Raw genomic sequence first — 27,966 nt, 5'->3', positions numbered from 1 at the left:
GTAACGTGCTGATAATTTTATCTCAACCTGACACAAGCTATCGTCATTAGAGAGGAGGAGCCTCAACTGAGAAAATGCTCTGTATTCAAACCTGTAGGGCATTTTCCTAATTGGCATGGCTGGGGGTGAGTCCAGGCCACTGTGGGCGGTGCCATCGCTGGGCTGGCGGTCCTGGGTTCTATCGGAAAGTAGGCTGAGCAAGCCATGGGGAGCAAGCCAGCGAGCAGCACCCTCCACGGCCTCTGCATCAGCCCCTGCCTCCAGGTTCCTGCCCTGTGTGAGTCCTGATGTCCTTTGGTGATGGCTGCGTGTGGAAGCATGAGCTGCCCCGCGTGAGTCCTGACGTCCTTTGATGATTGATGCGTGTGGAAGCGTGAGCTGGCCCGCGTGAGTCCTGACGTCCTTTGATGATTGATGCGTGTGGAAGCGTGAGCTGGCCCGCGTGAGTCCTGACGTCCTTTGGTGATGGCTGAGTGTGGAAGCGTGAGCTGGATAAGCCCTCTCCTCCCCAGGTTGCTTTGGTCAGGGTGTTTCATCGCAGCAGGGGTAACCGTAACTATGACAAACAGAAATGGGGCTAGCCTCAGGAACTCGTGTCCCTGAGATGCGACTCTGGGTGAGCAGAGAGAACATGGAAGGAGTCAACAGCTGCTCTGGGGACCCCGTGTCACCCCTGACTGCCGGGGCAGAAGAAAGATGGCTGCCTCTCAGAGTCGAGTGCTGATCTGGATTCTCTCCTGTGGCCTTGGTGAGGGCTCCCGGTGGTGGGTGTTCTGAGGTAAATGTGGCACCCCCCCACTCCTGCTGAAAAGGGGCAGAGGTCAGGAGTGAGGGGAGACTGAGGTAGAGACCTCTCTCCTCAAGGCTGAGGAATGCTCAGCTCATGGTTTGAAGTTGGCTAACGATCAGATCACTCCACAGACCAGAAGGCGGGAGGGCTATGAAGCAAATCATTTTGACATTAGAAGTGCCCCATCCCCCACTCAGGCTGAGAGAGCGGAGGCCCCAGATGCCTCGAGAGGCAGCGCAGGCATGGGCTGGATGGCAGAGGACAGTCTCGGGGCCGCGTCATGATCAGCCTCTGGGTTCCACCTTCCCGAGGCTACTATAGGTCAGGGCTTGCACCCTTCGGAAAGTTTGAGACGAGTCTCTCAGAAGAATCCCCTCAGAGGCACTCCCTCGGAGCCCCACACACTACCGAGGCAGAGAGGACAGACCCTTTCTAATCCCCCTAGACTCCTGAATCTGGCGTACCCCTCAGTCACCGAGCCTTCTCTGTGGAAACGGAGCTGTCAAGGAGAAAGAATGGGACAGTCTAGAGACCATTGCCTTCCCTCCGTGAGCTGTGGAGACTCTGCAGGAATTTCTAGAAAGCTCTGAAGAAAGACAGAGGCAGAGGACAGGAGAAAACAAAAGACAAATAGGCAGGCAGAGAAAAAAAAGCTAAAAATCAGTTCAAGGGCTAACTCTTTAGACCCAGGTTTGTAGCACAAGCTGTCACTGCCGCAGCCAGAATGGAGGCCGGAAGATCTGTTCAAGGTCAACGTGGCCTTTGCAGGGTGTTCAGGTCCAGCCTGAGCAGCATGAAATCCTGCCTCAAAAACAAAACAAAAGGAGTGGAGATGGAAGCTTCTGTCCCGCCAGGCCCTACCACCCTCCAGCCCCAGATAAACACACAGATGCTATATTAACTATAAAACTGATCCATAACTACTAATATGTATTTCTACATGGCCTTATCTTACCAGAGAACACCCGGCACGTCCTGTCTTCACGGTGGTCTCTACATGTTGTCTCCTCGAGGCCTCTCTCCGCCTCCTCTCCACCCAGCATTCTCCTTGTCTGGTAGCTCCACCCATAGTTCCTGCCTGGCTATTAGCCACTAAGTGTTTTATTCATCAACCAATAAGAGAAACATGTGGACAGAAGAGCATCCCCCATCAAAAGAGAAATTATTTTAGCTTGCCAGAGAAGATGTGGCAATGTCCAAACCAAATAGGCACCCTGTAAAATGGAACTTTCTGAGAAATGAAGGTGGCGTACAGGCATCGCACACGCTGGTGTGGGGGTGAAGGCTGGTTTCATAAGGCGCTGCTGAAAGCCCGGCATGGATCTTGCGTACAATCCCAGTGAGGCAGGGTGATCAGGAATTCAAGATAAGCCTCAGTTACATGGCAAGTTGGAAGCTAGCCTGGGCTACCAGGACCCCACCTCATGGACACAAAGGGGCCAGAGAGATGGCCCAGTGGTTGAGAGCACAGGCTGCTCTCACAGAGGACTGGGGTTTGGTTCTCAGCACCCACATTGCAATCCCAACTCTAGGGATCTGCTGCCCTTTCCTGGCCTCTGCAGGCACCCATACTCGTGTGTCCACAAACAAAGAACAGGCCCAGCCCCCTGAGATTAATGAAAAATGAACAGGAATCAGGAGAGTAAAAGGAATCAGAGAGAAAAAGATAGAATAACCCCATGGGAGCGGAGAGCCAGCCAGGACCCCTGGGATTCGGGCAGCTGTGCCAAGATACCAATGAGAGGCAATAGAAAGGTCTAGAGCCTGCAACCATGTGGTGGTGACAAGGACAACAGGGGTGGGAGGGGAGGGGTGCACTGTGGAGGACGTGGGCCCGGCTGAGCGTCACTCTGGACTGACCGACAAGAGGCCGGGTGGTTTGCTCTGTGCTTCTGTGTACGCCCGCGAGTCCCCCAGCCGACTCCGCGATACCGCATAAGAGCTCTTTAGTCCTCAGGAGGGGTCGCACCGGCCACTGATGACTCCAGGTGTGGAGAGATGCGGGCCCTGGGGTTTGATACCACAGTTAGAAGGTGCTGGCTGCATTAGAGGAATGAAGACACTCTAGAGAAACGCGCAGGTCTCTCGGTGTTTGTCAGATCAGACTGCTCAAACAACGGGCTCCCAAGAAGTGGCAATATCCCCAGGAACCCCGTACTGGGAGGTGGAAGAGGCTGGCTTGTGGCTTGGGAGGGGCTCACAAGCCCTCTCAACTAGTCAGATGGCCTCGTAGCGTGAGACTGAAGCTCAGCCAGCGACCGTCAATAGAGGGCCGGACCACACATGACCAGGGCTGCTTAGATGTGCGTATCTTTGTCCCCACTTAAACTCTAATCTTACTTTAGGATCTCAAAGATGGACACAGGGGACTCAGGGATGTCTTTGTCCCTTTTCCCAATGTGGCCACATGGAACAAATCTCCGGTTACTGGTCTTCACTATTCATTTTTTCTTTCTTTATTATTGAGGTTGTCAGCTTGATAACATGATGTTAGGGAGGGCTCAGGTCTGTACTGAGCAGTGTAGTCCTGGGTTTTAGAGCAAGTTCTGGCCTTTTCTTGAAGAGTTATGTCATTCAGAGGTCAGGGAGGAGCTCCTGGGAGTCCTGGCTTGAGGGAGACAGGCCACCCATCTTGGGACTGGTGTAGCCCACGGGGATCTTAAGACCCTGGGATGAAGAAGAAATGGATGGTCAGTTATACCTGTTCTCGGTACCCACAGGCGTTTCTCCCCACAGGCACGCCCTCAGTAAGACTGCTCCTGGCCTGCCGTAACTCTCTTCACTGCTTTCCAGAGGTGACCCCACGCCTTTAACCCAACCCTGTGTCCATTCTCTACATGCCTCCCCCCATCTCCAAGCCGGTGAGTCAATTCCTCCCATGGCTACTGCTCCCTCATCCAGAACTTAGGATGTCATCTGTAGGGAGTCCCTAGTGGAGGGGCTTCCTGGTTATAGTGAAGGGGGGGAGCGGGGACCAGAGCGTGGAGGACATGCCTGCCTGCCTGCCGTGAGGGGCTAAGGCAGGCATGTGTCTTCAGGGGGATGCAAGGCCTCGGACTGGACTTGAAAGGCTATCAACACCTTTCTCACCTCTGTTCTCTGGCAGACTCCTGCTCTGCCTCACCCCTGACAGAACCTGTTCTCCGCTCCCTTTGCTTCCCGCCCAACCCCCACCAAGCACCTGTGGAGCAAAGCTAGCAGGATCAGGGACTTGATGGTCAGGAGGCCACAGAACACCAGGACCAGGGCGCTGAGGGCTGGAGGATCAGAGCCCAGCGTGGAGTTCTGCAGCCTGGAGGGACAACAGGAATACAAGACAGGACTGAGTGGTGATCTTGTCTGCCGGCCCCCATGACAGGCTTGCATGGATCAGGTTCTATTGGGAACTCACTCTGTAGAGACGGTGGCTACGGGGACTGCATTGGCTCCTCCATTCTGGGACACAAAGCTCTGTGTCTGTGAGAAGTCGAGGTTGTGGGGCACCCAGGCTATCTGTGAGGGGGCAGAGGCTGTCAGGGAAGAGAAGGGGCCTGGGTTAGTGGGTGGGGTTTCCCACAGTAGGAAAGCAGCCAGTTGTCTCAGAGAGGTAAAAGTAGGGTTGGAACTTGAGACCCGGCCTGTGCGTCCATGAGGTCACACAGGTCATTTTGTGGGCCATTCGATGTGACTTTGGGCCAGGAACATTAACCAAAGTTAAGACTTCTTGTCTCCTACCAGAATTCCTTTATACCTCTCCGTCTGGCCCGTCCTCACGCCTGGACCATGGGGAAGTCAGGCCCCCATGGGAAACTAAGGTAGTGTAGTGTTTTGAATGAGATTGGCCCTCACAGGCTCATGTATTTGAATGTTTGGTTCCCAGTCGGTGGAACTGTCTGGGAAGGATTAAGAGGTGTGGCCTTGTTGAATGAGGTGTGTCACTGGAGGTGGCCCTGAGGTAGTCTACACCATTCTCAGTTAGCTCTCTCTCCGACTCCTGCTCATGGACCAGATGTAGCTGAGAGTTCTATGTCTTGATCAGCAAACAACAGGAAGAGGGAGACACTGGGCCTGGCTTGAGCATCTGAAACCTCAAAGCCCACCCCAGTGACGCAGCCCTAACAAGGTCACACCTACTCCATCAAGGCCACGTGTCCTAACTCTTACAAATGGCACCACTCCCTACGAGTCTATGGGGGTATTTTCATCCACACCACCACACTATGTCTAAAAACAAAACAACAACAACAATAACACCTGGCGGGTGCTTAAATCCCAGTACTGGAGAGGCAGAGGCAGATGGATCTCTGGGACTCATTGGCCAGTTAGCTTAGCCTACGTGGCAAGTTCCAGGCCAGTGAGAGATGTTGTGGGGGAGGTGGCTATCACTTGAGGAACCACATCCAAAGTTACCTGCTGCACTCCACACACATGCATATACACACATGTGCTCGTGTACCCGCAGACAGACGCACAGACACACACACACACACACACACACACACACACACACGGACGGACGGACGGACGGACGGACATTGGAGCCCCTGCACCCATGTAAAGACTAGGTGTGGTGGAATGCACTTGTAATTCCTGGACTGGGGAGGCAGAGGCAGGAGGCTCCCTGATGCTCACAGCATGGGCCAGGCATCTTAGCTTAAGCCGCGAACCTCAGTTTCTGGCAGGAGACCTCATCTCAAAAGCAATGTGGATGGCTTTTGAGGCATGACACCTGAGGTTGCTGTCTGGCTTCCACAAACATGTGCAAGCATGTGCACCTATGTGCATGCGAACCCCCCCATACCCCTGCACATAAATAAGAAAATAAGTGCGTGTTGAAGCCACTCTCTCATGTGTTCACAGAGAAATGAGCCATTGACACCTGCTCTTGCATGCCAAAGTCCAAGTGGAAAGCTCTGTTCTGCTCAGCCACTAATGTGCCTGCAAAGGGGGAGCCAGGCCCCCACTGTCTCAGAGATGTGAGCTGCACCACCACCCATGCCTGCAGTCTAGCTTTTTGATTGATTTTTGTTTTTGTATATTTTGTTTTTAACAGGGTCTCACTATGTACCTCTGGCTGTCCTGGAACTCACTATGTAGGCCAGGCTGGCCTTGAACTCACAGAGACCTGCCTGCCTCTGACATTTTCTTTGTACATTATCTCCTAAAAGTTATGATGCTACTGGTGGTTCTTATATTAGGTAAATTGACATGTAAGACTAAGGTATTCAAATATGGATATATTATGTATTTGTGCATTCATTCCTTTGTTTTGAGACAGGGTTTCATGTAGCCCACGCTGGATTTGAACCCTTATCCTTCTGTCTCCACGTTCTGAGTGCTGGATTACAGGGCTATGTTGCCACACCTTGTCTCTGCTACTTCTCCTGTGTGTGTGTGTGTGTGTGTGTGTGTGTGTGTGTGTGTGTATGTGTGTATCTGTGTTCTTGTGTGTGTGTCTGTGTGCTTGTGTGTGTGTGTCTATCTGTCTGCCTGTTTCTCTGTGTGTGGGGGGGTCTCTGTGTGTGTGTGTATGTCTGTCTCTCTCTCTCTCTGTGTCTGTCTCTTTCTGTGTGTGTGTGTGTGTGTGTGTGTGTCTGTCTATCTGTCTGTCTGTCTGTCTGTCTGTCTCTCTTTCTGTGTGTGTGTGTGTGTGTCTGTATGAAAAGAACCACAATTTGAGGATGAGTAACCACAGTTGTTATCCACTAAAACTTAGCCAGTAGGCACTGAAATGTTAATTCTCATGTCACAAAGAATTATTTTATTCTAGGTGTGCTGGCACACACTTTTAATCCCAGTGCTTGAGAGGCAGAGACAGGCAGATCTCTGCGAGTGAGACCCTGTCTCAAAACAAAACAAAACAAACCACCCCCTCCTCCCCAGGCCAGCAGGGTGTCTTAGCTAGTAAGTGCAGTGTTGCCAAGATGTCTTAGCTGGTAAATTCAGTGTTGCCAAGATGTCTTAGCTGGTAAATGCGGTGTTGCCTGATGGCTTGAGTTCTGCATGGAGGAAGGGGAGAACTGACTCTTATGAGTTGTCCTTTGACTTCTACACATGTGTTATGACATGCATTTCTGCACTCATGTACACACACACACATGTGATAAAATACTGCTTTCTCTGATTTTTTTCTGATCAGAAGATCCTCCTGACTTTGAGGGTTTTAGCTTGCTAACCGGCATCTGGACCAGGAGAAGTGGACAGACCCCATCCTCGTATAAGGCCCACCAATAAGCTCACACTGCCATGGGATGTCCTAGGTGAGGGTTTCTCGGCAACCTTGAACACACATTTATGGGGGGTCTACTCTGTGTGCGATGCACGGAAGAGGCCTGGGCTCCCTGTGGTTCTGATGGCTCAGCATGGTCAGCTGGTCTGTCTGAGCGTGAAAGCCACTGCTGCAGGCTTGGACGTCATGAGCAGTTGAGGGGGCTGAGTGTGTATAACTATGTGAGTCCCCAGAGCCCTGTTCCCAGAAAGCTGTGACTAGAAAGCAGCCAAAAGGAAGCAAAGCTCTTCCCTGGAGGGCCAAAAGGAAGCAAAGCTCTTCCCTGGAGCGTGGGGACAGGGGCTCACCTGGAGACACCACCAGGTCACATTTGGAGGTCAGGATGATAGCGTTGCCGGAATCATGGTATGTGGTATATGGTGCACCAGTAGCCCATGGGCTCCTCTCTCACACCATCCATGGTTACAATAAAGAAGCCAGCACAGGGCTCACCCCAGACTGAGACTCAAGATGGAGCCGCTGACTAACCTGGTGCATATAAAAGCTGATCTCTCCTGGCATGATCTTTTCCTCCCATAGACCCTACTCATGGGCGGGTACGGGCAGTTCACAGAATGTCTGCCCTGCCACGGCCAGCACCTTTGGGTGTTCTGGAGAACAAGGTCAAGGGCGTGCATAGAATTTGCCCCCACCCCCAGGTCTCTGGCAGCCGTACCGCCCCCTCCACACACACACAAGCTCCACTCTCTTCCTTACCTTGGAGAAGCAGCAGCAGCAGCAGCAGAGGTGACAGTGGGGACCTCCTGGCCATGAGGCCCTTTTCCTGCCGCCGATGGGAGGGCACGGGACGGTGGAGAGAGAGCTCAGGGTGGAGGGGCTTGTCTCTGGGGGCCTCTTCCAGTGCCTCAGCAACAAGAGTCAGTTAGAAAGATCCAGGCCTGGCCCGGCGAAGGGAGGGGTGGTGGCCTCCAGCTGTGGGTATGGATCTGTCCGAGAGGACTCTCCCCGCACTGCTCAGGCCCCAGGCCTCTGTAGAAGATGTTTGCTGTCCTGCCCAGATACCCTCTGCGATGGGTTCCCTTAGGGGAGGAGCTTCTAAGTCAGAGGAAACTGTGGTCAAGCTCCTGGCCTTTCTCACAGGCCTCTCTCCCTTCTGTATGCCTCTTTTTTTTTGGAGGCCTACGCCTGTCTGCCTGCCTCTAGAACCAAGGAGGTATGACTTGATATTTGAGCTGCAAGGCCAGTCACTTTGAAGTCTGGTCATGCACCCCGAGACTTATTGATTCTAGGTGTGACCAGAGACTGCATGGCCAGGTTGAGTGCTGGGTCAACGTCACGCTTCCATCTTGGGAAGTTTGTGAGCACTGGGGACGGAGAGGAGAGCGTCCTGGCAGAGCCGCGTAGGCAGGGCTCCTGGAAAAGGTGACGGCATTTGGGGAAAGCCCTGAAGTGGGGTGTTCTCAGATGAGGCAGTGGGAGGGTGGGGCAGAGGGGACTCCAGGGACCAGGGCGGGCTCATTTTTGCATGGTGAACTCGGTCGCCTGTGCACACAAGAGACATAGACCCAAGTAGAAGAAAGACTTGAGTCTTTTTCATTAACAATTTGCTTTTTAAAAAGGATATGATTTATAGAAGTGGGGGAGGGGCAGTGGGAAGAGTTCCTGCCTAGCGTGCATGAAGCCGCGGGTTTAACCCAGCATGGTGACGAAGGTTTGTAATCTCAGCACTTGGGAGGTGGAGGCAGAAAGAGCAGACTTGGACGCATAACTTAGTTTGAGACCAGCATGGGCTTCATAAGAATCTGCCTCAGAGCAATAAGAAAACAAAACAAACAACAACAACAAACCCCAACCCCAAACCAACAAAGAGCTATGTGCTCGTATTAAAATGGGTGGTGAGGCTGCATGTCACTCCCGGTTAAGCCACGAGGGCACTGCCAAGCTGTCTGTTAGGGAGTGGGAGGGGGAAATCTGAGTTAGAAATTGGACCTTGTGAGAAGCACTTGCCTCTAAATTCACTGCAGTGTCCCCCTCTGTGAAGCAGAGGTGACAGAGAAAGGGCAAAGGGATGGACAAAAGGAGGTCATAGCAAGGATATCAGGTGGGCTGCCAAGGGAGTTCCCGTGGGAAAGCCAGACTAGATTTTTAGAGCCAAGAGGCCACATGGAACACTTGAATCTGGAATTAATGTCTTTTTAAAGGTTTATTTTACCATTGGTCTCTCTCTCTCTCTCTCTCTCTCTCTCTCTCTCTCTGTGTGTGTGTGTGTGTGTGTGTGTGTGTGTGTGTGGCTGTGTGGGGAGATACGCTTGTGACTGTAGGTGCCCATAGAGGCCAAAAGAGGGCGTCAGACCACCAGAGCTAAGGTTATAGGTGGTAGCAAGCCACCTGACCATATCCATCTGTCTAAACGAAGCTGTACCTTTCGACCAACACCTGAAATGTCTGTCTAAGTATTGATGTGCATATACTCGGGAATTCCTGTGTATTAAATACAACATTTAGACTACATTAAACAACGTTTTAAATGGTCATGGAGGTAGAGGGGGGAGAGAAATCGGTCAGAAAGTGGACAGTAGCTCTGAGGTCGGGAGGATGTGTGGGTGTGACAGCTACCGGACAGGATGCAGGGTGCGGCCTTCCTGTGCTCTGTGAGAGCAGCCGCGTGCCAGCGAGGACTGCAGGAGAGGTTTGCACACACTTGGCCCAGGACATGACGTTAGAACAAGAGCTGTGGGCACCCCGGAGGGAACCTGGAAAAGGGGCTGTTGAGGGGGTCGTTGGGGCCGCAGATAAGCCAACACAGGCTTCTGCAGGGAAGCAGAAAGAGCAAGCCAGGCTCTGCCAAGACGCTGAGCGCCCTGACACCAGCCTGGGCCGGCCTTACTGGCTCCAGCGGTGTCCTGTGGGTTCAAATACCCGTTAGCATTGTTCTCCGACCCTCCAGTCATTCATCTGGAGGACCCCAGGGCAAGCATGCATTGCGGTTTTCATGTGACACACTCCCTTTCCAGCATGTCTGCACACTTGGTTCCCGGCTGGTGATACTGCTTGGGCGTGGGTTCCCAAGCCAGATGACAGATGGTAGGGTGTTGCCCACACGCCCAGACATCTCTCAGAGAGCACGGCAGGAGTGGAGCTGCTCCCTACCCAAATCAGGCCCGGGCCTACCCGAACTCCACAGAGACAAAGGCCACGACGTAACAAAGTCAGTCAGCCGTCCGTGTCCTCCCCGAGAGAGAGCTGGCTTCTCAGAAGTCATGTGACTGGCAGAGCCTCCGCTTGGAGAGCCCCTGCCTCCACTGAGGGCTTCCTCCCTTGGCCTCATTTCACCCCTCCCCGGTGGCTCCGGCTGTACAAGCTAGCCCCGCCATTTCAGATCATTGGTTTCCTCAGACACAGTCTCCTGGGTGGCTTACACCGATGCATTCACCACCACCTGAGATCCTGCTCACCAGCTTCTCTGCATGCTGAGGCTGCTGTCACGTAAGGGCCAACGGGTGCGGCCCGGGGAAACCCACTTTTGAGAACATTGTGGAACTCTTATGGGTTGGAGTTTCTTCAGAGTAATTGGATTCCTGGAGTCAGGCTTGGAGGTTTTGTGTTCCTTCTCTGCCTCCTGAGTGCAGATGCAATGTGACCAGCCAGCCTCCTGCTCCAGTGTCTTCTCTGCTAAGGTGATTGTACCCTTCTGGAACTATAAGCCAAAACAAACCCTTTCTTCCTTAAATTGTTTTTGTTAGCATCTTTTACCATAGCAACAGGGAAGCAAACCAAACCAAAAGAGAGTGCCAAACCCAAGGCACCATGCTAGCTAGTGTGGCCCAGATCATCTTGAGTCAGTTCACACAGGCCGATAGAGTGAGGGCCCTGAGGGGCACACCTGTGAGCAATCAGGCCTCCTGAGTGTCACTCTGCCATCTGCGGAACTGCAGTTAGAGGCAGCGCCTACGTTGCAAGTCCTTGCGAGGATTTGTGAGAACCTGCATGTAAATGAATATGAGACATTAAATGTAAATCCATAGTGGAGGCATAGACGAATTGGTAGACCACTTGCCTAGCACAACAAAGTCCTGGGTTCAGACTTCAGTGCTGTATACACTAGGCCCGGAGGCACACACCTGTAACCGCAGCACTCAGGAGGCGGTAGGAGGGTCAGAAGGCCAAGTCATCCTCGGCCACCATGAGAATTCTAGTCTTTCACTAAAATGCATTTCCCCTTTATCCATATAGATCTGCTAAGAGAGGTATCACATCTTCGGTGTTTACTTGTTCTTAAAGTGGTCTCATCAATTTAAAAATAAAAACTAGGTATCAAGAGAGGGAGGCCACCAGCTGTGATGGTATGATCCCCACACTGGATAGGCTGAGGCAGGAGTATTGCAGGTTTAAGGCCAGCTTGGGCTACATAGTGAGATTCTGTCTCAAAAAAACAAAAACCAAATAAAAAGAACCAACCAAACAAATAAAATCAAACAACAGCCCACCCCCAAACTCAGGTGCTGGGGCCCAGAGAGACAGTTCTGTAGTTAAGAGAGAGTACTGCTTTTGCAGAGGACCCAAGTTCAGCTCCAAAACCCATGTCTGTAACCCCAACTCCAGGGATTCAATGCCCTCCTCTGGATTCCTCCAGCTCCTGTACACTCACAGGTGTATATGCCTCTGTCTTCTGGATACTCACAATTGAAAATAAAATAAATTTAAAAAAGAAAGCAAGGGCCAGAGTACCCCTCAGTGGCAGAGCATTTACCTATCATGCACAACACCTCAACTGGTTTGATACCCCCCAGCACGAGGGGGAAAAGGGACTCGTTTTATCTGGCTGGAGACTTGGCTCACTGGTTAGAAGCACCTGTTGCCCTTGCCAGAGGACCTGAGTTCAGTTGTCAGTATCCACATGGTAACTTGTAACCATCTGTAACTACTGATTCAGGGGATCATCTCTTGTAACAAGTCTTTTTCTGTCCCACTAGCCAGCTCCCAAATAATTACATGGAGACTTCTTAATAATTATGAAAGCTTGGCCCTTAGCTTATGCTTATCTCAACTAGCTCTCATAACTTAAATTAACTCATCTGTTTTAGTCTACATTCTATCATGTGATGTTACCTCTCTTCCATCTTGCCCCTCTTGAGTCTTCTCTGTGTCTTTTGTCATCCCCTGTATGCCTCAATCCTCCTCTATTGTGGAATATCAGTTGAAGATTTGTTGCATGTGTTTATGGTGTAGAATATTTGATGCAAAGATGAGCAACATTCTTTTATGTTGCATTTATTTAACTCTGTGAATCTGCTTTTCTTTTCCTGCCTAAAACACCCGATTGGTCTAAAGAGCTGAATGGCCAATAGTAAGGCAGGAAAGGGATAGGCAGGGGCTGCCAGGCAGAGAGAATAAATAGAAGGAGAAAAAGGCAAGAAGGAGCAAGAAAAAGAGGAGAGGAGGAGGAATCAAGGGCCAAGCACCCAGCCACACAGCAAGACATGGAATAAGAGGGGAAGAAAAGATATACAGAAGTAGAAAATGGTAAAAGCCCAGAGGCAAAATATAGATGGCATAATTTAAGAAAAGCTGGCAAGAAACAAGTCACGCTAAGGCCTGGTATTCATAAGTAAGAATAAACTTCTGTGTGATTATTTGGGAGCTGGGTGATGGGACCCCAAAGAGCAACAGAGAAAGAAAAATGAATCATGCTCTTCTTCTTCTTCCATTCTCTGTCTGCCTGGAAGTTCTGCCTATACCTCTTGTCTAGCCATTGACCATTCAGGTTTTTTATTACAGCAATCACAGTGATACATCTTCTCACAGTGTACAAACATCCCTCAACCATCTTCAAGGACACAAAGGCATGCACATATGTACACTCCTACACATTATAAAGTAAATAAATCCACAAAAATTTAAGGAGAGGAGATGAGAGCACACAAACCAAAAAGGTAATTATGTTTTCTTGATCCCTATGCTGGTTGGTTTTTATCACTGTGACGTAAACCTAGACATATCTGGGAGTAGGGAATCTCAGTTGAGGAGTTATCCCCATTAGTTGGCCTGAGGGCAAGTCTGTGGTGCATTTTCTTGATTAATAATTGATGTGGGATGGCCCACTATGGGTGGTCACTCCTGGAAAGGAGGTCAAGCTTGTGGTCTACTAGATAGCTATAACCCTAGCTCTAGAACTTTCTAATTATTAGGGCCAACAACTATACAAGTAGAAATGATAGCTCACACTTTACACAGATTAAAAATTGGACATTACAAAAAATATGATGCATATATTTTAAAAACATCATAATTATTATTAAAGGTTTCTTTCCTATTTGGAAGATTAAAGGTAGTTAGACTTCATGAAAAAACCTAGTCTTTTAAGCAATACAATAAAACAAACATATCAATAGAAATAGAGGAGAGATAGCTAGGGGAAGGCAATTTCCCCAGGAGAAATGCATCTTAGCAATGTTAATAAGATATAGTTAAGATGGAAATTATTAAAAATGAATGCAAAATCATTCTCCTTGTGATGAAAACGGAATAGCGATAATGGAGGCAGGGAAGGTTTTAGGTAAAAGATAATTGCATGCACTGCTGGGTAAAAATAATAGATTCCATCCTTCCAGAAAGATAGTGTGGAGAGCCGAATCAGGGTCTGTTTTGAGGAGGTAGGGAAGGTTGTTGCAAATGTAACTTTAACTATGTAAAGGCCTGCTGCATTTGTTTAACTATGTAAAGATGTATTATATTTGTTTCACCTTGTCTGCCTAAGGCACCTGATTGGTCTAATAAAAAGCTGAACAGCCAATAGCTGGGCAGTAGAGGAATAGGTGGGGCTGGGGGGCAGAGAGAATAAGTAGGAGGAAGAAACTAGGCTGGGGTGGGGGAGAGAGGGGGGAATGAGGGAGAAAGACAAGGAGAAAGACAGGGAGAAAGAGAGGGCCATGCCTGAGGCTAGGCAGCCAGGTGGCCACCAGTCCAGCCAGACACTGAATAGAATATACAGAATGAAAGGTAAAAAGCCCAGAGGCAAAACATAAATGACGAGAAAGGTTAAATTAAGCTATAAGAGCTAGCAAGAAGCAAGCATAAGATACAGCCAAGCATTCATAACTAATAACAAGTCTCTGTCATGACTGGGAGCTGGTTGGTGGCCCCAGAGAAAGTCGGCTACAGAAGGGTAGCCTGCCTCGCCTGCCTACAGTCCTCCGTTTGACCCACAGCGCTCTTTAAACTTATGAGCTCCCAGCCACGGGTTTTGGACCAGATTTGCAGCACTGGGCATGCATTTCCTTAGGTGGAGTGGGCCGTGAATCCAATAAGAAAGCGATTGCTGCCTCCATAACACTCATGCCGTACCAGGGCCGTTGGCACTGTAGCTTGCAGGTTCACAGATGAGTGATACTGCTGATGAACACCCCTTCCCCTCACCCAGCACCTACCTGATAGTGCTTTCCAGCACTATGGCTGCTACCAGCAGGGAGGACACTTCCAGGCAAGTCCTAGCTTGATTTCTCCAAGTCATGTGACCAAAGTATGTGATGTCTTCAGCAACAGGGCCTTAGAGCATTAGCCCCCATGTAGGGTAACTCCATTTAATCTCTCTCTCTCTCTCTCTCTCTCTCTCTCTCTCTCTCTCTCTCTCTCTCTCTCTCTCTCTCTCTCGGGTTTTGGAGATAGAGTTTCTCTGTGTAGCCTTGGCTGTCCTGGAACTCACTTTGCAGACCAGGCTGGCCTCGAACTCACAGAGACCAGCCTGCCTGTGTCTATTAAGTGCTGGGGCTAAAGGTGTGAGCCACCATCGCCCGGCCCACGTAAACTCTTTAATGTGTGTGTACATGTGCATGCTTCATACAATAGTTTCAGTATGGCGTTTTCAGATATCTTTGGTGTTAGTTACGCTCACCCCACCCCATCCTCTTTGTTACCTCTCCCTCCCTTCTTTATCTAACCCCCTCATTACTTCCTGTCTCCCTTCATAACCCGTGTTCTACAATTTCCTTCCCATATCATCTCCCCTCCCTTTCAGGCTGCTTTCCAGCTTCCTGACTTCTACAGATGTTTCAAGCTAAACATACAATTCACATATGAGAGAGAACATTCAGCGTTTGTCTCTCTGGGCTTGGGTTACCTCACCTGGTATTATTTTTTTCTAGTTCCACCAATCTACCTGAAAATTTAACAATTCATTTTTCTCTGTAACTGAGATTTCACTGTTTATGGGCACCGCATTTTTATTAACTGCCCATCAGTTGATGGACTTCTAGGCTGTTTCTGTGTCCTAGCTATTGTGAATAGAGCCGTGATGAGCATGGAAGAGCCTGTGTCTCTACAGTTTACTTTTTTTGTACATATCCAGAAATGGCATAATTAGGTCACATGGCACAGGCACTGCCAGCTTTTTTGAGAAGCTGCACTAATTTTCACAGTGACAACACCAGCTGACACTCCCCATACTGAGTGAAGAAGGTTCCTTTCCCCACATCCTCCCCAACACTGGTTTTCTTAATCTTAGCTATTCTGATTGGGCCAAGATAAACCTCTCAACAGATTTAATTTGTGTTTCACTGCTAGCTGGTGGTTTTGAACACTTTAAAAGGAGTTTGCCCTGGGCTGAAAGAGGTGGCTCAGTGGTTAAGATCACTCACTGCTCTTACAGAGGACCAGGCTCAGTTCCTGCATCCACATTGGGTATCTTACAATTGCTCGAAACTCCAGATCCAGGGAATGCAACACCTTCTTATGGTCTCCATGGACACTGCACTCATGAGCACACACCGACACACAGATGACACAGGCGCATAACTGAAAATAAAAACAAAATCTTGGGGCCTCCTGCCCATCACCACATGGCGCGGGCGGATATGAGGCCCTGGAGAGGCTCCTGCCTGCTGCCACACGGCACAGACACGGCGAGCGCCGCCGTGACGGGCAGGAATGTCACGGAGAGGTGGGAGAGAAAGCGATGTGGGACTGTTGTGCACTTTGAGGAGAGGCACAGCTGGAGACACGATGGTGGGGAGGAACAGCCTGATGCGAGTGACCTGCGCTGCCACCCGAGGTCACGGTGATGTCCCTGCTCGTGTTGCCCCATTCGGCCGTGTCTGTGCCCATGGTCCTGTGACAATATGGGTCTGTGGCCCATGTTACCACCAAAGTCCACGTCGGCATCCCTGGCCTGGGGTGCCAACTGGGGCTGCGTAGACGCCCAAGGACGGTACAGAGCTGGTCCTCGCGCTCCCCTGGGTAGTGTGGGAGAGCTGACCCTGAGGGCACGAGAGCAGGCTTGAACCTCATCAGCTGTTTGCGGCGGTGCAGGAAAATGTCCTCCCAGCCTGCCCCTCACTGCCTATGGCAGACTGGAGAACGCCCTGAGAGCAGGAAAGAAGCCCTGCCCCTTGCTGGCTACAGAACCCCAGATGGCAGGGGCCTGGACCTCACCTAGGCAGCTCAGTGAGAGCTGGTTCTGGTGGTGTGGGTGTGGGCGTGAATGCAGGAGAACCGGCCCCACCCCTCACCTGGGCAAAGCAGGAGAGCTGGTCCTTGCGGTACAGGTGCAGGGGTGGCGGGGTGGGGGACCCTCAACTTAGCTACCACCGAGGTCCGGTTCCAGGCGTTGTCCCTCCCCCAACATCTGACCCATCCACGAACTGCTATAGTGCATGAATGGTCTAGTCCTGTAGATCCAAAGCATGACGGATGACAACATCAGGATATCTAACAGGAGTCCTTTCTGAGGATCGGATGTGGATAGTGTCACAGAAGCCAGAGGCCTGGAATCGGACTCATTGCAATGAACATTTGCAATTAAAGATGCTTGAGCAAAAGGGTATACTGTGTGACACACCATGACATACTGCAGCTTCCAAGGTGAGATTTTAAAAAAAATCTTTCTTTTTCTTGCTTTCTTTGAGGATGAAGTTGCAGGGGCAGAAGTTGCGTATGGAGGAATGGGGAGGTGAGTGGGATTGGGATGAATGATGTGAAATTATTAAGAATCAATAAAAAGTAAAAAAAAGGAAACAAAATCTTAAAAAGTATTTTGTAGCCATTTGTACTTCTCTGGGGAATTCTCTGCTTAGTTCTACTTTCCACTTTTTAGTTGGGTTGTTTGTTACCTTTGTAGCTCTCTGTATATTCTAGACAGAAATCCTGTGTCAGACACATAAACGGCATTGATAGCTTTCCATTCTGTAGGACGCCTCGTCAGTTGATTAAGTTTCCTTTTCAGTTAAGGAGCTCTTTAATTTCATAAGGTCTCACATGCTGCTTATTGGTCCCGTTTCCTGTAGTAGGTCTTTCTTTGGATAGCCAGCTTCCAAATAACAACACAGAGACTCTTCATCAATTATGGAAGCTTAGCCTTAGCTTAGGCTTGTTCCTACCTAGCTCTTAAGACTTAAATTAGTCTGTTTCTACTAACCTACACCCTGCCACATAGCTCATTACTCCTCAGTGCCGTATGTCTGACTTCTTCCCTGTCTAGCTGGTGAGTGCCATGCTCCTCAGACTCTTCCCAGAGTTCCCGTCTCTGCCCAGAAGTCCTGCCGATCCTCCTTTGCCTAGCTATTGGATGTTCAGCTTTTATTAAAACCAATCAGAAGGTGCCTAAGGTGGGTGAGGTAAAACAGAAGCATCTTCACACAGTTTATAAGAAGATTCTCTCAACAGTTTCCTGGACTAGGGACCTATCCAGAGTTCTTACCTGAGCCTATATCCTGTAGTGTTCATGCTATGCTTTCCTATAGTAGTTTCAGAGTTTTGTGTTAATATCAAGATCTTTGATCTGTTTGGGATTGATTTGCAGATGTGAAGAGTGAGAGAAGAGTCGTTTCATTCTTCTACACGTAGACAGCTGGTTTTCCCAACATCATTTTCTGAAGATGCTGTCCTTTCTTGAGTGTATGTTTTTGGCATCTTTGTCAAAAGCTGAGTGGTGAGAGATGAGTGGACTTGCATCTGGTCCTTGAGTCTATTCTACTGAACAATGAATCCGTCCGTTTATGTGTCAGCACCATGGTGTTTTTACTACTCCGGCTCTGTAGTATAACTTGCTATCGGCAACGGTGATATCTCTGGCAGAGTTTTGTTGTTCAGAATTGTTTTGGCTGTGATACATCTGGCAGAGATTTTGTTGTTCAGGATTGTTTTGGCTGTGCAGGGTCTTTCATGCTTTCATATGAATTTTCAGGTTCTTTATCCAATTTATGTGAAGAATTGAATTGGATATTTTGACAGGAACTACATTCAATATGTAGATTTCTTTTAGCCAAATGGCTATGTTCACCACATAACTTATCAATGTGTGTGCACAGGAGGTGTCTTCTTCAGTTTCTCTCAGTGTTTTAAAGAATGTGTGTGTGGGCATTTCTGTGAAAGTGCACATGATGTTCCTCAAGCCATCCACTTTGTTTTCTGGCACAGCCTCTCATTAGCCTCGACCTTGCCAAGTACACTAGATTTCTGATCAGTAAAACCTAGGAAACTTACCTATCTCTGCTTCTCAAGATGTGGGATTAAAGCCTGCTGCATCCTAACCAGGTTTTTCACATGGTTTCTGTGGATAGCACTCAGCTCCTCAAGCTTCTGTGGTAAGCACTGTACACCTTGGCCTCCTGCTTGGTTCTTTAGGCAGAAAGCAAACACACTGAGATGACCACCTTCTGGATCAGTCCTCCAAAGACTCATGCCAGAGCACCATGGTAAAGTGAGTTCCACCGAGGCCTCTCCCAACAGATGAGCCTGTGGGGTTGGAAACGCCCTGTGCCTTGTCAGTGTGGGATCCTACAGAGAGCCATGTGTACAGGGAAACGTCCCTCTGTGATGGAAGCGTGTGTAGGGATTGGGATCTCTTTACAGAGTAGGGGAAGTCTCCCTGCCAGGAAGGTGCTTTCCTGAGGTGAGGAACAGCGGCTTCTCAGCCTCCTGACTGAGGTAAGTGAGCTGGATGCTGTGTGGTGAGATGTGCTTGCTCTTGGGACTTTGGGATGAAGTTGTCCCCAGCCATTGCTGAAGTAGAATGAGCTAATGTACCATCCTTTCCCCTCCCACAGGGCCCCTTTGTTCTTAGAGCCCAAAGAGATGGGAAACAAGAAAATGACTGTGTGTCCCAGAAGCAGCATCAGGGCCACAGGGCGCCTGGGAGGAGACCGAGAGGTGTAAGGAGGAGAGAGAGGTTCAGACACATCGGAAACAGCCTCCCCAGGCTGGGATGGGCTCCTGCCACCCTCCATGGCCGCCCCATCTCAGCCAAGGAAGAAGCATTCAGCTGGCAGCAGAGCCCTGGCTCTCCATCTCTCTGCCTTTGGAGCCCTTCAGCAAGGGAACTCCAGACTTCATGCCTGCCTGGAGGTGGTGGCCTACTATCCTGTGGCCTCCTCTGGTCACACACACCTTGGTCTTCATGGGCTGCACCAAGGAGTCAGTGATAAAAGGCACACAAGGTGTTGATGCATGTGCCGGTCAATCCTGCAGATGCCAGCTCCTCCTCCAAGAGTTTCCCAGACGACAGCATCCAGCTTAATTTGAATTCTCTCTTCCAAGGTGGGATCTTGCCTTCTTGGTCCTTGGTTGGAGGTGCTCAGAGGACCACAGATGAAGACAAATGTGAGTGCCTGGTTCCTGGAGAGGAAGGCCCCAGGGGCAGGGAGAGCAGGCTGCTTCATGAGCAAGGGCCCAGCCCAGGAGGCTAGAATTGTACTGTCCAAGGGAAGGACAAGGGGCAGGGATAGCAGTGGTGATCCCTAACCCTCCCGACTCCCATGGAAGGTGACACCAGGAGCACTGGGCTCTGTCTTTATTTCAGGACAACGTCTATTCAGGTGCAATGGCCACAGGGTGCTGTGCAGTTTCCCGTCTTCTGAGGGTGCATGGCACACACCCAAGGTGATGGATGGACTGAGGAGAGTGGGCAGGGCCAGCAGGGGGACACTGAGTCCTAGATGTCACCCATGATCACAGGTTCAGTTCATGTCACAGTCCCTCCTTAGTCCCCCACCCCAAGTTCTTCCTCTGAGACAGACATGGCTGAAAGTCAGAGGTCACTGTTGTGTGGCATCCAAATGACCTCTGAGTGACAACAAACAAGATTGTGAAGAGCAGGATCTTACTGAAGAGTCCACAGACCACGGGAACAACGATGCTGGATATGGACACCCTGTGGACACAGGAGATTGAAGGATGACACAATGACCACTCACAGGGCAGTCTAGGGAATTCTTTGCAGCTTAGGTCCTCCCTGTAGCTTTCCCATGGCCTGTGAGAAAGTCCAATGCAGTTTATATGGTCGCTTCCTAGAGTATCCAGTTAGAAATGTGTCTGGTGGAGAGTCACGAGCTCAGGTCCAGGGGATGAACAAAGGAGGAGGGTTCACTCAGGCATCTTAGCCTTCTCTGTGGAGTCAGGGAGCCCCATATCTAGGGGACCTGGCCCCTGTTGCCAGCTCTCTGACCTGCTTCTGGGGACACTTGTCCTACCTTAGCCTCATTGTCCCCATCCAGAAACCAAGAAGAAGCTAACCTTACTGAAAATCCCATCGCAGAGTTGTGATGATTTTAGCAAAGTGATTCTCCAAGTTCCAGGTAGACAGCAGTAGACATAAGAAAGAGACCCCCACAGGAGAGAGAGAGAGAGAGAGAGAGAGAGAGAGAGAGAGAGAGAGAGAGAGAGAGAGAGAGAGAGAGAGAGAGAGAGAGAGAGAGAGAGAGAGAGAGAGAGAGAGAGAGAGACAGACAGAGAGAGAGAGAGAGAGAGAGAGAGAGAGAGAGAGAGAGAGAGAGCCCTTTGCCTGACCTGGGCAGATAGAGAAGCAGGTGAGGACAGAGTGCTCTACATGATAGGACACGGAGACAGAAGGAGTGGGTGACATCGAATCACACAGAGGCCACATAGAGTGCACAGAACCTTCTAAAGTTTCTGCTACTTTCCAGTAGTGCCACTCAGGTTGACCAAGCCTTCAACATTTGGGCCCTTGCAGAACACATCGGATCCAAAGCTCAGCAGCAGGCAACGCTTAGACCCAGTAGCTGGCATGCATGCCCCTCTTTACAGTTTTGAATACTGGTGTGGCTTGGAATGTGCCTTCATTTAAATGCTGAATTACAGAGAAAGAAGTTGTTTCCTTCATTCCAACTTATCTAATGTGCTCCCTCATAGACTAACCTGATCTTTATTCATGCTGATCCAAACCTTAGCATGGCACTAATTCTAATTATTCACATGGCATCATCTTCTTTGCTAAGATTGTCCTTCAACATCAGTATCTAGTCTCTACAATTATAATTTCCCATGAGCCAGAAAAGCATGGCCATTTGTTCATTATTAGTCATTGATATTGCTTTTAGCTTTTTAAAAGTTGTATTTTTATTCTTGTGTACATAATCGTATCTATGTGTATGTTTGTGTCTGTGGTTGCAGTGGCCACAGAAGCCAAACAAGGGCACTGGATTTCTTGGATCTGGGATTATAAGTAATTGTGAGTTGCCTGATATGACCATTCAGAAATGAACCTGGGTTTCTGCAAGGGCACCAAGTTGTCTTAACTGCTGAGTCATCTCTCCAGTCGATTTTTGTTTGATTTTGTTTTTCGAGACAGGGTTTCTTTGTGTAGCCCTTGCTGTCCTGGAACTTGTTCTGTAGAACAGGCTGGCCTCAATTCAGAGATCTGCCTCCTCAGTTCTTAGATTAAAAGTGTGTGCCGCCATTGCCTGGTTGTTCTTTTATTTTTAAAATTATTAATACTGTTTCCATGGGCATTTATGTCACTCTGCGTATTATCACATATACAAACCATCTTCTGAATATCACAATCTGCAGATGATTCATATGCACAAACGAGGCAGTGGTACTGCAGGCTGGAATACGTGTTTCACATTTTAAAGTATTCCTGCTGGGTCTGAGTGTGCAGCTCAGAGCACCGGCTAAGGTTGCATGAGGCCCTGGGTTCCACCTTCAGCACCAAGAGAACAGTATTATCACTAAAGCAGATGCAATGCAGAATGAAATTGTAACCGTGACGATGAGGTAGGCTGAGCTTAGTGGGAAGCTTTAGGTCATTGAGGGTATCCATCAGTTATTCCAACCATTTATTCATTCCATCATCTGCCCATTCATCCACCATCTCTCCATACACATGTCCACCATCTAACCTCTCATCCATCCTCAAAGGGATAACGGGGGCCCCTTTATTTTCATCTGCATAGCCTGGCTATGGGGAAGGGCTTTGCTATATGCTGTTACCTCCACGCACCTGTCACAGGTTCAAAAACCATGCATTGAAACCTGGAACTTACAGCCAAACTGGACACCTCTCATCTTTACAAGCTGATTATCCCAAGGTTTTGTCACAATGATGTGTGCTGGCTCACACAAATGCCTGTTAAAAACCTGAAAATCTTACTCTAGAACCCTGAGACCAGTGGCTGGAGACCTAGCTTGGAGGGAAAACACCTATAGCAAGCTCTGATTTCCCTTCTTGGCATTGCTAAAACCAACAACTGCTGAGAATTTATGTCAGAAATTGTCACTCCATCAACGTATAGTTGGGTACTCACATCAGTGTTGAAATCAAACAAAAGAACAAAAAAAGAAAACAAATTAAGTAAACAAGACAAAAGTGAAGGCAAATTTTTAGAGAGTCATTGCCAAAATTGCAGTTGTTGTGGGGCTAGCCAGGCACGATAGTGCATGCTTTTAATCCCAGCACTTGGGAGGCAGAGGCAGGTGGATGGATCTCTGCTGAGTTTGCAGTCATCCTGGTCAACACAGAGTTCCAGGCCAGTTGAAGCTACACGGTGAGATCTTGTCAAACAAAACAGACAAAACAAAACAAGCCCATGGGCTTGATCACCATCCATCTCCGACAGTCCAGCGTCCCTATGCTACAGAGGTTCCTGACATGCCTGAAGTCGCACAGTCTGCCTGCCGTGAGAATCCTGGCTCACTGAGAGTATTTTACACACCATCCCACTTCTGGGTTGGTGGGGCTAACACTTTTCACCAAAGATGCCATTTCCTCCTCTTACTACCCGGGTGTGAAGGAAAGTAGAAGGTGAGCTGGGGCAGATGGATGAGCAGGGGAGGACGGGATGAGCTGGGGCAGATGGATGAGCAGGGGAGGATGGGTGAGCAGGGGAGGACAGGGTGAGCAGGGGAGGACAGGGTGAGCTGGGGAGGATGGGTGATCTGGGGAGGATGGGGTGATCTGGGGAGGACGGCATGAGCTGGGGAGGACGGCATGAGCAGGGAGGACGGGGTGAGCTGGGGAGGACAAGAGCCTCCTCCTCAGTCAGTCACCACCTGTCACCTCTCTGGGAATTTCCACACAGACTGAGGAGACCTGAGTCTGCCCCTGCTCCAGCCCACCCCATCCTTGTCCCCACATCCCCTCAGCACGTGGGTTATGGACAAAAAGTATTCAAACAAGGGGCCCAGCAGCCTGCAAACACATTGGTAAGACCTGTCATATTGGTCAGGATCTTGGGAGGGGACAGCAACAGCTGACTTGGGTTATATATATACCTGGCAGAGATGGCGCTCAGGTCCTTTGTGGTATTAGAGGTGGGAACTTCAGTTCCTGTCCAAGTCAGAGTCGTGCCAGAAGCAGGAGAATTTGGAATGGCTGCAAGAAGACACAGAGAATGGATGGATGAGTGGATCGATAGACGATAGCTGGGTGGATGGGTGAGTAGGTGAAGAGAAATGAAGCTGAGGGGGGGATGGGCACGGCCATTCAAGGTTCTCTTTCACTAAAATCCAAACGAGTGTCAAGTCAGCCTGAATCAGACTCAGAAAGAAATGAACAGAAGGAGAAGAGGAGGATGGCTGGAAAGAGGCGTGAAGAAGACTCCCGGGCTGTCCGAGTTATGGAGATGCTCTTGTCTGCTGCTGTCCTCCTCTCCATCTGCCCCGTCCTCCCCTCACGCTGTCCTCCCCGCCTCTGTAAGCCTCGTCACGCTACAAGGTGTCCTTTACTGGTGCCTTGCGTCTGAGTCCAGCTTGGGCTTGGCACAGGCTCTCCTGGGTGTAGGAAGGGAGGCCTGCCTCTCTTTTCTTTGCCGTCCTTGGTCATCCACGATTACTCCCTGGGGATGTAGAGCCCAGCAAGGCACCAGCTCCACCTCAGTGAATTCAGAAATCCAGAGAGCACACTTGTAAGCACACTGGTCCCCTAGACACTTGTTCCTCATCAGCAAGTGCCACTTCAGGTCTACTGAGCCCAGGGTGACTTCGGGTGGTTCATGCCCACAGCAAGATCTGAGATGCACACTTTAGAAGCCATGGGGGCCACCAAGGGCATCTTGGGATGAGGAGTAGATTACTAGAGGCTTCCTAAGAACATGACTTCTAAGTAGAGATTTGGGAAATGGGAACCAATTATATTCCAAGTTCACTGCTCTCTTTTACCTAACCCTGATACCCATGGGGAATTAATGTATAGGAGCCCCTACTTACCACTGGCCTGCAGTGGGCCTCAGATGAAGATTCTGGGAGAAAGCCAGGCTACTAGCAATCCTGAGCCACAAAGCATCCTTGCCCGACCTAGCTTGTAGGTAGCTCTCTCTCTTTCTAGCCTCTGGTAGCTTCTACTCAGTAAGCCTGAGAGGACAGCTGAGCTCTGTAGAAATGGTTTCCCTAAAATTCAGATAAGTTGTGTCTTGTATTGTTTTTTAACTGTAAGAGGCATGACATGTGGACTGCGGAAGTCAAACTTTGTAAACCATCCTTGTGTTTGTGTATTCATTGTCACGAGAATATGGATACATGCGTGTTGGGTGTACATGCATGTGCAGGGTAGAGGTCAACCTCAGGCGTCATTCTTCAGGGTACCTTACTCTTTTTGAGGCAGAGTTTCTCACTTTTTAGTCTGAATTCACTGCTTTGGCTAGGCTGGTTGGCAAGTGGGCCCAGGGATCCACCCATCTCCAGGTCCATTGTTAGTGTAGGCCAGCACGAAGGGCTTATTCTAAAGTGAGAACTGAGAAAAGAACTCAGGATAGAAGTCACATACGCACGGCAAACACTCTACCAGCTGAGCCATGCCCCAGTCCTACACGTACTGTGTTTGAACACACTTCTGTGTGTCTTAGTTAAGATGTCCATTGCTCTGAAGAGACACCATGACCATGGCAACTCTTATAAAGGAAAGCGGTTAATTGGGGCTGGCTTACAGTTCAGAGGTTTAGCCCGTTACTGTGAGAGGGGCAAGCAGGGTGGTGAGCGGGCAGATGCGGTGCTGGAGAGGGAGCTGAGAGTTCTACATCTGGATCTGCAGGCGGCAGGGAGAGAGAGAGAGATGAGGAGGGGGAGAGGGAGGGAGCCACACAAGCCTCGCTTGACCATTGAAAACCTCAATGCCCCCCTTCAGGGACACACTTCCTCCAAAAAGCCCACACCTACTCCAACAAGGCTACACCTCCCAACAGTGTCACTCGCTATGAACCTATGGGGGCATTTTCTTTCAAACCACTACATCCTACTCCCTGGCCCCCAGAGGCTTATAGCCACACTATAATACAGAAATGCATTCAGTCCAACTTCAGAAGTCTCATAGTCTATCGGTTTCAACTGACCTTTGATCTGTTTAAAAGTCCCAAGTTCAAAATCTCTCCAGAGATTCATGGCAATCCCTTAACTGTAACCCCTATAAAATAAAAGTAAAAAGCCTATCATATACTGATGGGGGAAGTTCTTTGTATATGTCAATAGAGCACTGTTGGCCAATAGGGAAGCAAGATAGGTGGGACTAGAAGTCTAGCAGGATTCTGGGGAATGTAGTGAACTGAGCATTGCCATATGATTCCCGGGAAGAGGGGACGCAAGTCTGTGTTCTCAGAAAGATAAGTCCTTATAAAAATATATATTGGTGATTATGGGTCAATAATTAAACCAGAGCTAGCCAATGAGAAACAATAACAAATGGCCAATAGCTTCATAATTAATATAGTGTCCTGTGTGTTATTTGGGAGTTCAGACAGCTCAGCAGGGCCCAGGCAGCTGGCAGGAAAGACAACACGTTACTATATACTTGTAATATACAATGACATAGATACACATTACCATCCCAGAAGGGAGGAGAGGGAGCCTAGTGAGGAAATACAGGAAAAAAAAGACCAAAAGCTGTCTGGGCAAACTCCCAATTCTGCATCTCTGACGTCAAAGCACGCTTCACATCTCCAACTCCTTTTAGCTTGGATGACTGCAGCACACTTCTCTCTGCTGGGCTGGTTCCACTCCTTGTTAGCAGCTCTCCTCAGAAGGCATCCCATGCCTCAGGCATCGCTAACATCTTGGTGTCTCCAACAAAACCCAGGCTTCATGATCACAGCTTCATACAATGGCCTCTCTAGGCCTCCGTGCAGGGACACCCGGGCACACACCTGGCCTTAGTGGCTTTCCTTCGTCACAAAAGGAAATTTCATAACCCCTTTTTTTGTATCCTTGACTCTAAAGCCAGAACCACATGACCAAAGCTGCCAAGTTCTGCTGTTTGCTGGGGCTTTGCGTTTTCCTTCACTGCCTAAGCTGAGCTGTCCTGGAGCTCTCTCTGTAGACGAGGCTGGCATCAAAATCAGAGGTCTGCCTGACTCTGCCTCCTTAGCGCTGGGATTAAAGGCGTGCGCCATCTCTTCCAGCCCCTTTTCAATTTTCTTTAATTACTTTCCTTTTTAAAAATTTAAAAATTTAAATTTAAAACAATCTTATTTTACATACCAATCCCAGTTCAGGAATGGATGCCTGTAGCAGCTTGGGGGAGCAATAAGGACCTTCAATAAACAGATTTCTGGCAGCAGCAGCAGCAGCAGCAGCAGCAGCAGCAGCAGCAGCAGCAGCAGCAGCAGAGTTAAGAGTAACTGGTAAGAACAGCCCAGAGACCAGCAAGCCTAGGATCTAGGGTTGGCTCTGTCCTGAATCATCGGGCAGCCTTGGCAGAGTGGGGGGGGGCTTTCTGCCCTGTGCTCCAGCTTCCAGCTACTACAGGAAGCAGTTCCTAGAGTCCTCTCCAACTCTGGAGCCTGTGACTTGGGAAGGCTGAGAGCCACATAGAAGGGGGACGCTCACCTTTTGACACCACCAGATGGAAGCTTTGGAGAATAATGTTTGATCTGTGGTTTTCATGGATCCCACAGTGATAGAGACCCGAGTCTCTCATCCTCAGTGCAGTCATGGTGACAGTGAAGAAATTAGACTCAGGATGGTCCCGGATGGAGTATCGTGGTTGCTGAGCAGCTCTGCCTAGACTCGACACTAAGATGTTACAAGTTTTTTCTGGTGTTCTCTGACACAAGATCTTCTCCTTTAAGCGTTGGTTGGGAACATACTTGCATTTCACAAAAATGGTCTGGTCCTCCACTGTTTGAAGAACCTGGGTCCAGGACTCTGAGAACAGACAAACCCTCCAGGTCAGAGAGCCCCCAGCCTCCACGGCAGGGCTAGCAGATGGGTGCCCTTCTCAGGGAGCGACCCTCTTTCTGTCTGTGCTCTGGATGTGGCTTAGAGCCAGCCGCTGGCCACAACACTCCATGTGCTCTGCCCTCCCGAGCACAGAGCATCATTTGTGCACACCTCCAAACCTTCCCTATCTTCTCCTTGGTTCCTTCCCTCTACCCTTGTCCCCTGTCCTCACCTGAGGCCAGGAGCACCAGCAGGATGGGGGATAGCAGGTGTGTGGCCTCCCAGGCCATGGGTCCTCTTCTTGAGCTGGGATGAGGAGCAGGGAAAGAGGTAGGGATGCTCTGAGGAGAGGAGACCAGGGCAGGGCAGGATCCAGGCAGCAACCACAGCCAGTGGGGGTGACCTTCTGGGGGAGCAGAGGCCTCCGTGGACAAGAGGGAGACGGAGCAAGGCCTGCGTGGCCCTGTGGATCTCCAGCCACAGGCTTTGTGTCTAGGCTCCTGAACGAAACTAGAGAAAGGCTCACGGAGATGCTGTAGTCCCCTGCCTCATAAGACCAGCGTGAGGAAAGCTGAGAAATCCCAGGAGGAAA

The 27,966-nt window shown here is 49.7% G+C and overlaps 1 protein-coding gene across 1 annotated transcript; it reads right to left on the bottom strand.

Annotated features, from left to right (window-relative positions):
- Nucleotide 1: 1 nt before the first annotated feature.
- On the bottom strand, nt 2-27,966 carry LOC121133371 (CMRF35-like molecule 9). The gene is made up of 9 exons (XM_040729647.1): nt 27,607-27,966; nt 27,042-27,359; nt 23,502-23,601; nt 19,960-20,139; nt 16,134-16,249; nt 7,755-7,919; nt 4,182-4,299; nt 3,972-4,082; nt 2-3,457 (listed from the first exon to the last, which is right to left on the bottom strand). The coding sequence occupies exons 1-9, from the start codon at nt 27,662-27,664 to the stop codon at nt 3,361-3,363; spliced, it is 1,263 nt and encodes a 420-aa protein (XP_040585581.1). The 5' UTR covers nt 27,665-27,966; the 3' UTR covers nt 2-3,360.

This window comes from Mesocricetus auratus, unplaced genomic scaffold (assembly GCF_017639785.1).
Source record: "Mesocricetus auratus isolate SY011 unplaced genomic scaffold, BCM_Maur_2.0 Super-Scaffold_100021, whole genome shotgun sequence".
Classification (NCBI taxonomy): Eukaryota; Metazoa; Chordata; class Mammalia; order Rodentia; family Cricetidae; genus Mesocricetus; species Mesocricetus auratus.
The sequence above is the reverse complement of the archived record's forward strand: the minus strand, read 5'-3'. Positions and strand labels throughout refer to the sequence as shown.

Bases quoted from the DNA above. Each gene is read 5' to 3' on its own strand.
- LOC121133371 (XM_040729647.1), bottom strand. From the start codon at position 27,664: ATGGCCTGGGAGGCCACACACCTGCTATCCCCCATCCTGCTGGTGCTC. The intron at 16,250-19,959 runs GTGACATGAACT...TCGTGCCCTCAG, and splicing joins TGGGGGACTAAGGAGGGACT to GGTCAGCTCTCCCACACTAC. The intron at 3,458-3,971 runs GTGCTTGGTGGG...TCTTCATCCCAG, and splicing joins CTGCTAGCTTTGCTCCACAG to GGTCTTAAGATCCCCGTGGG.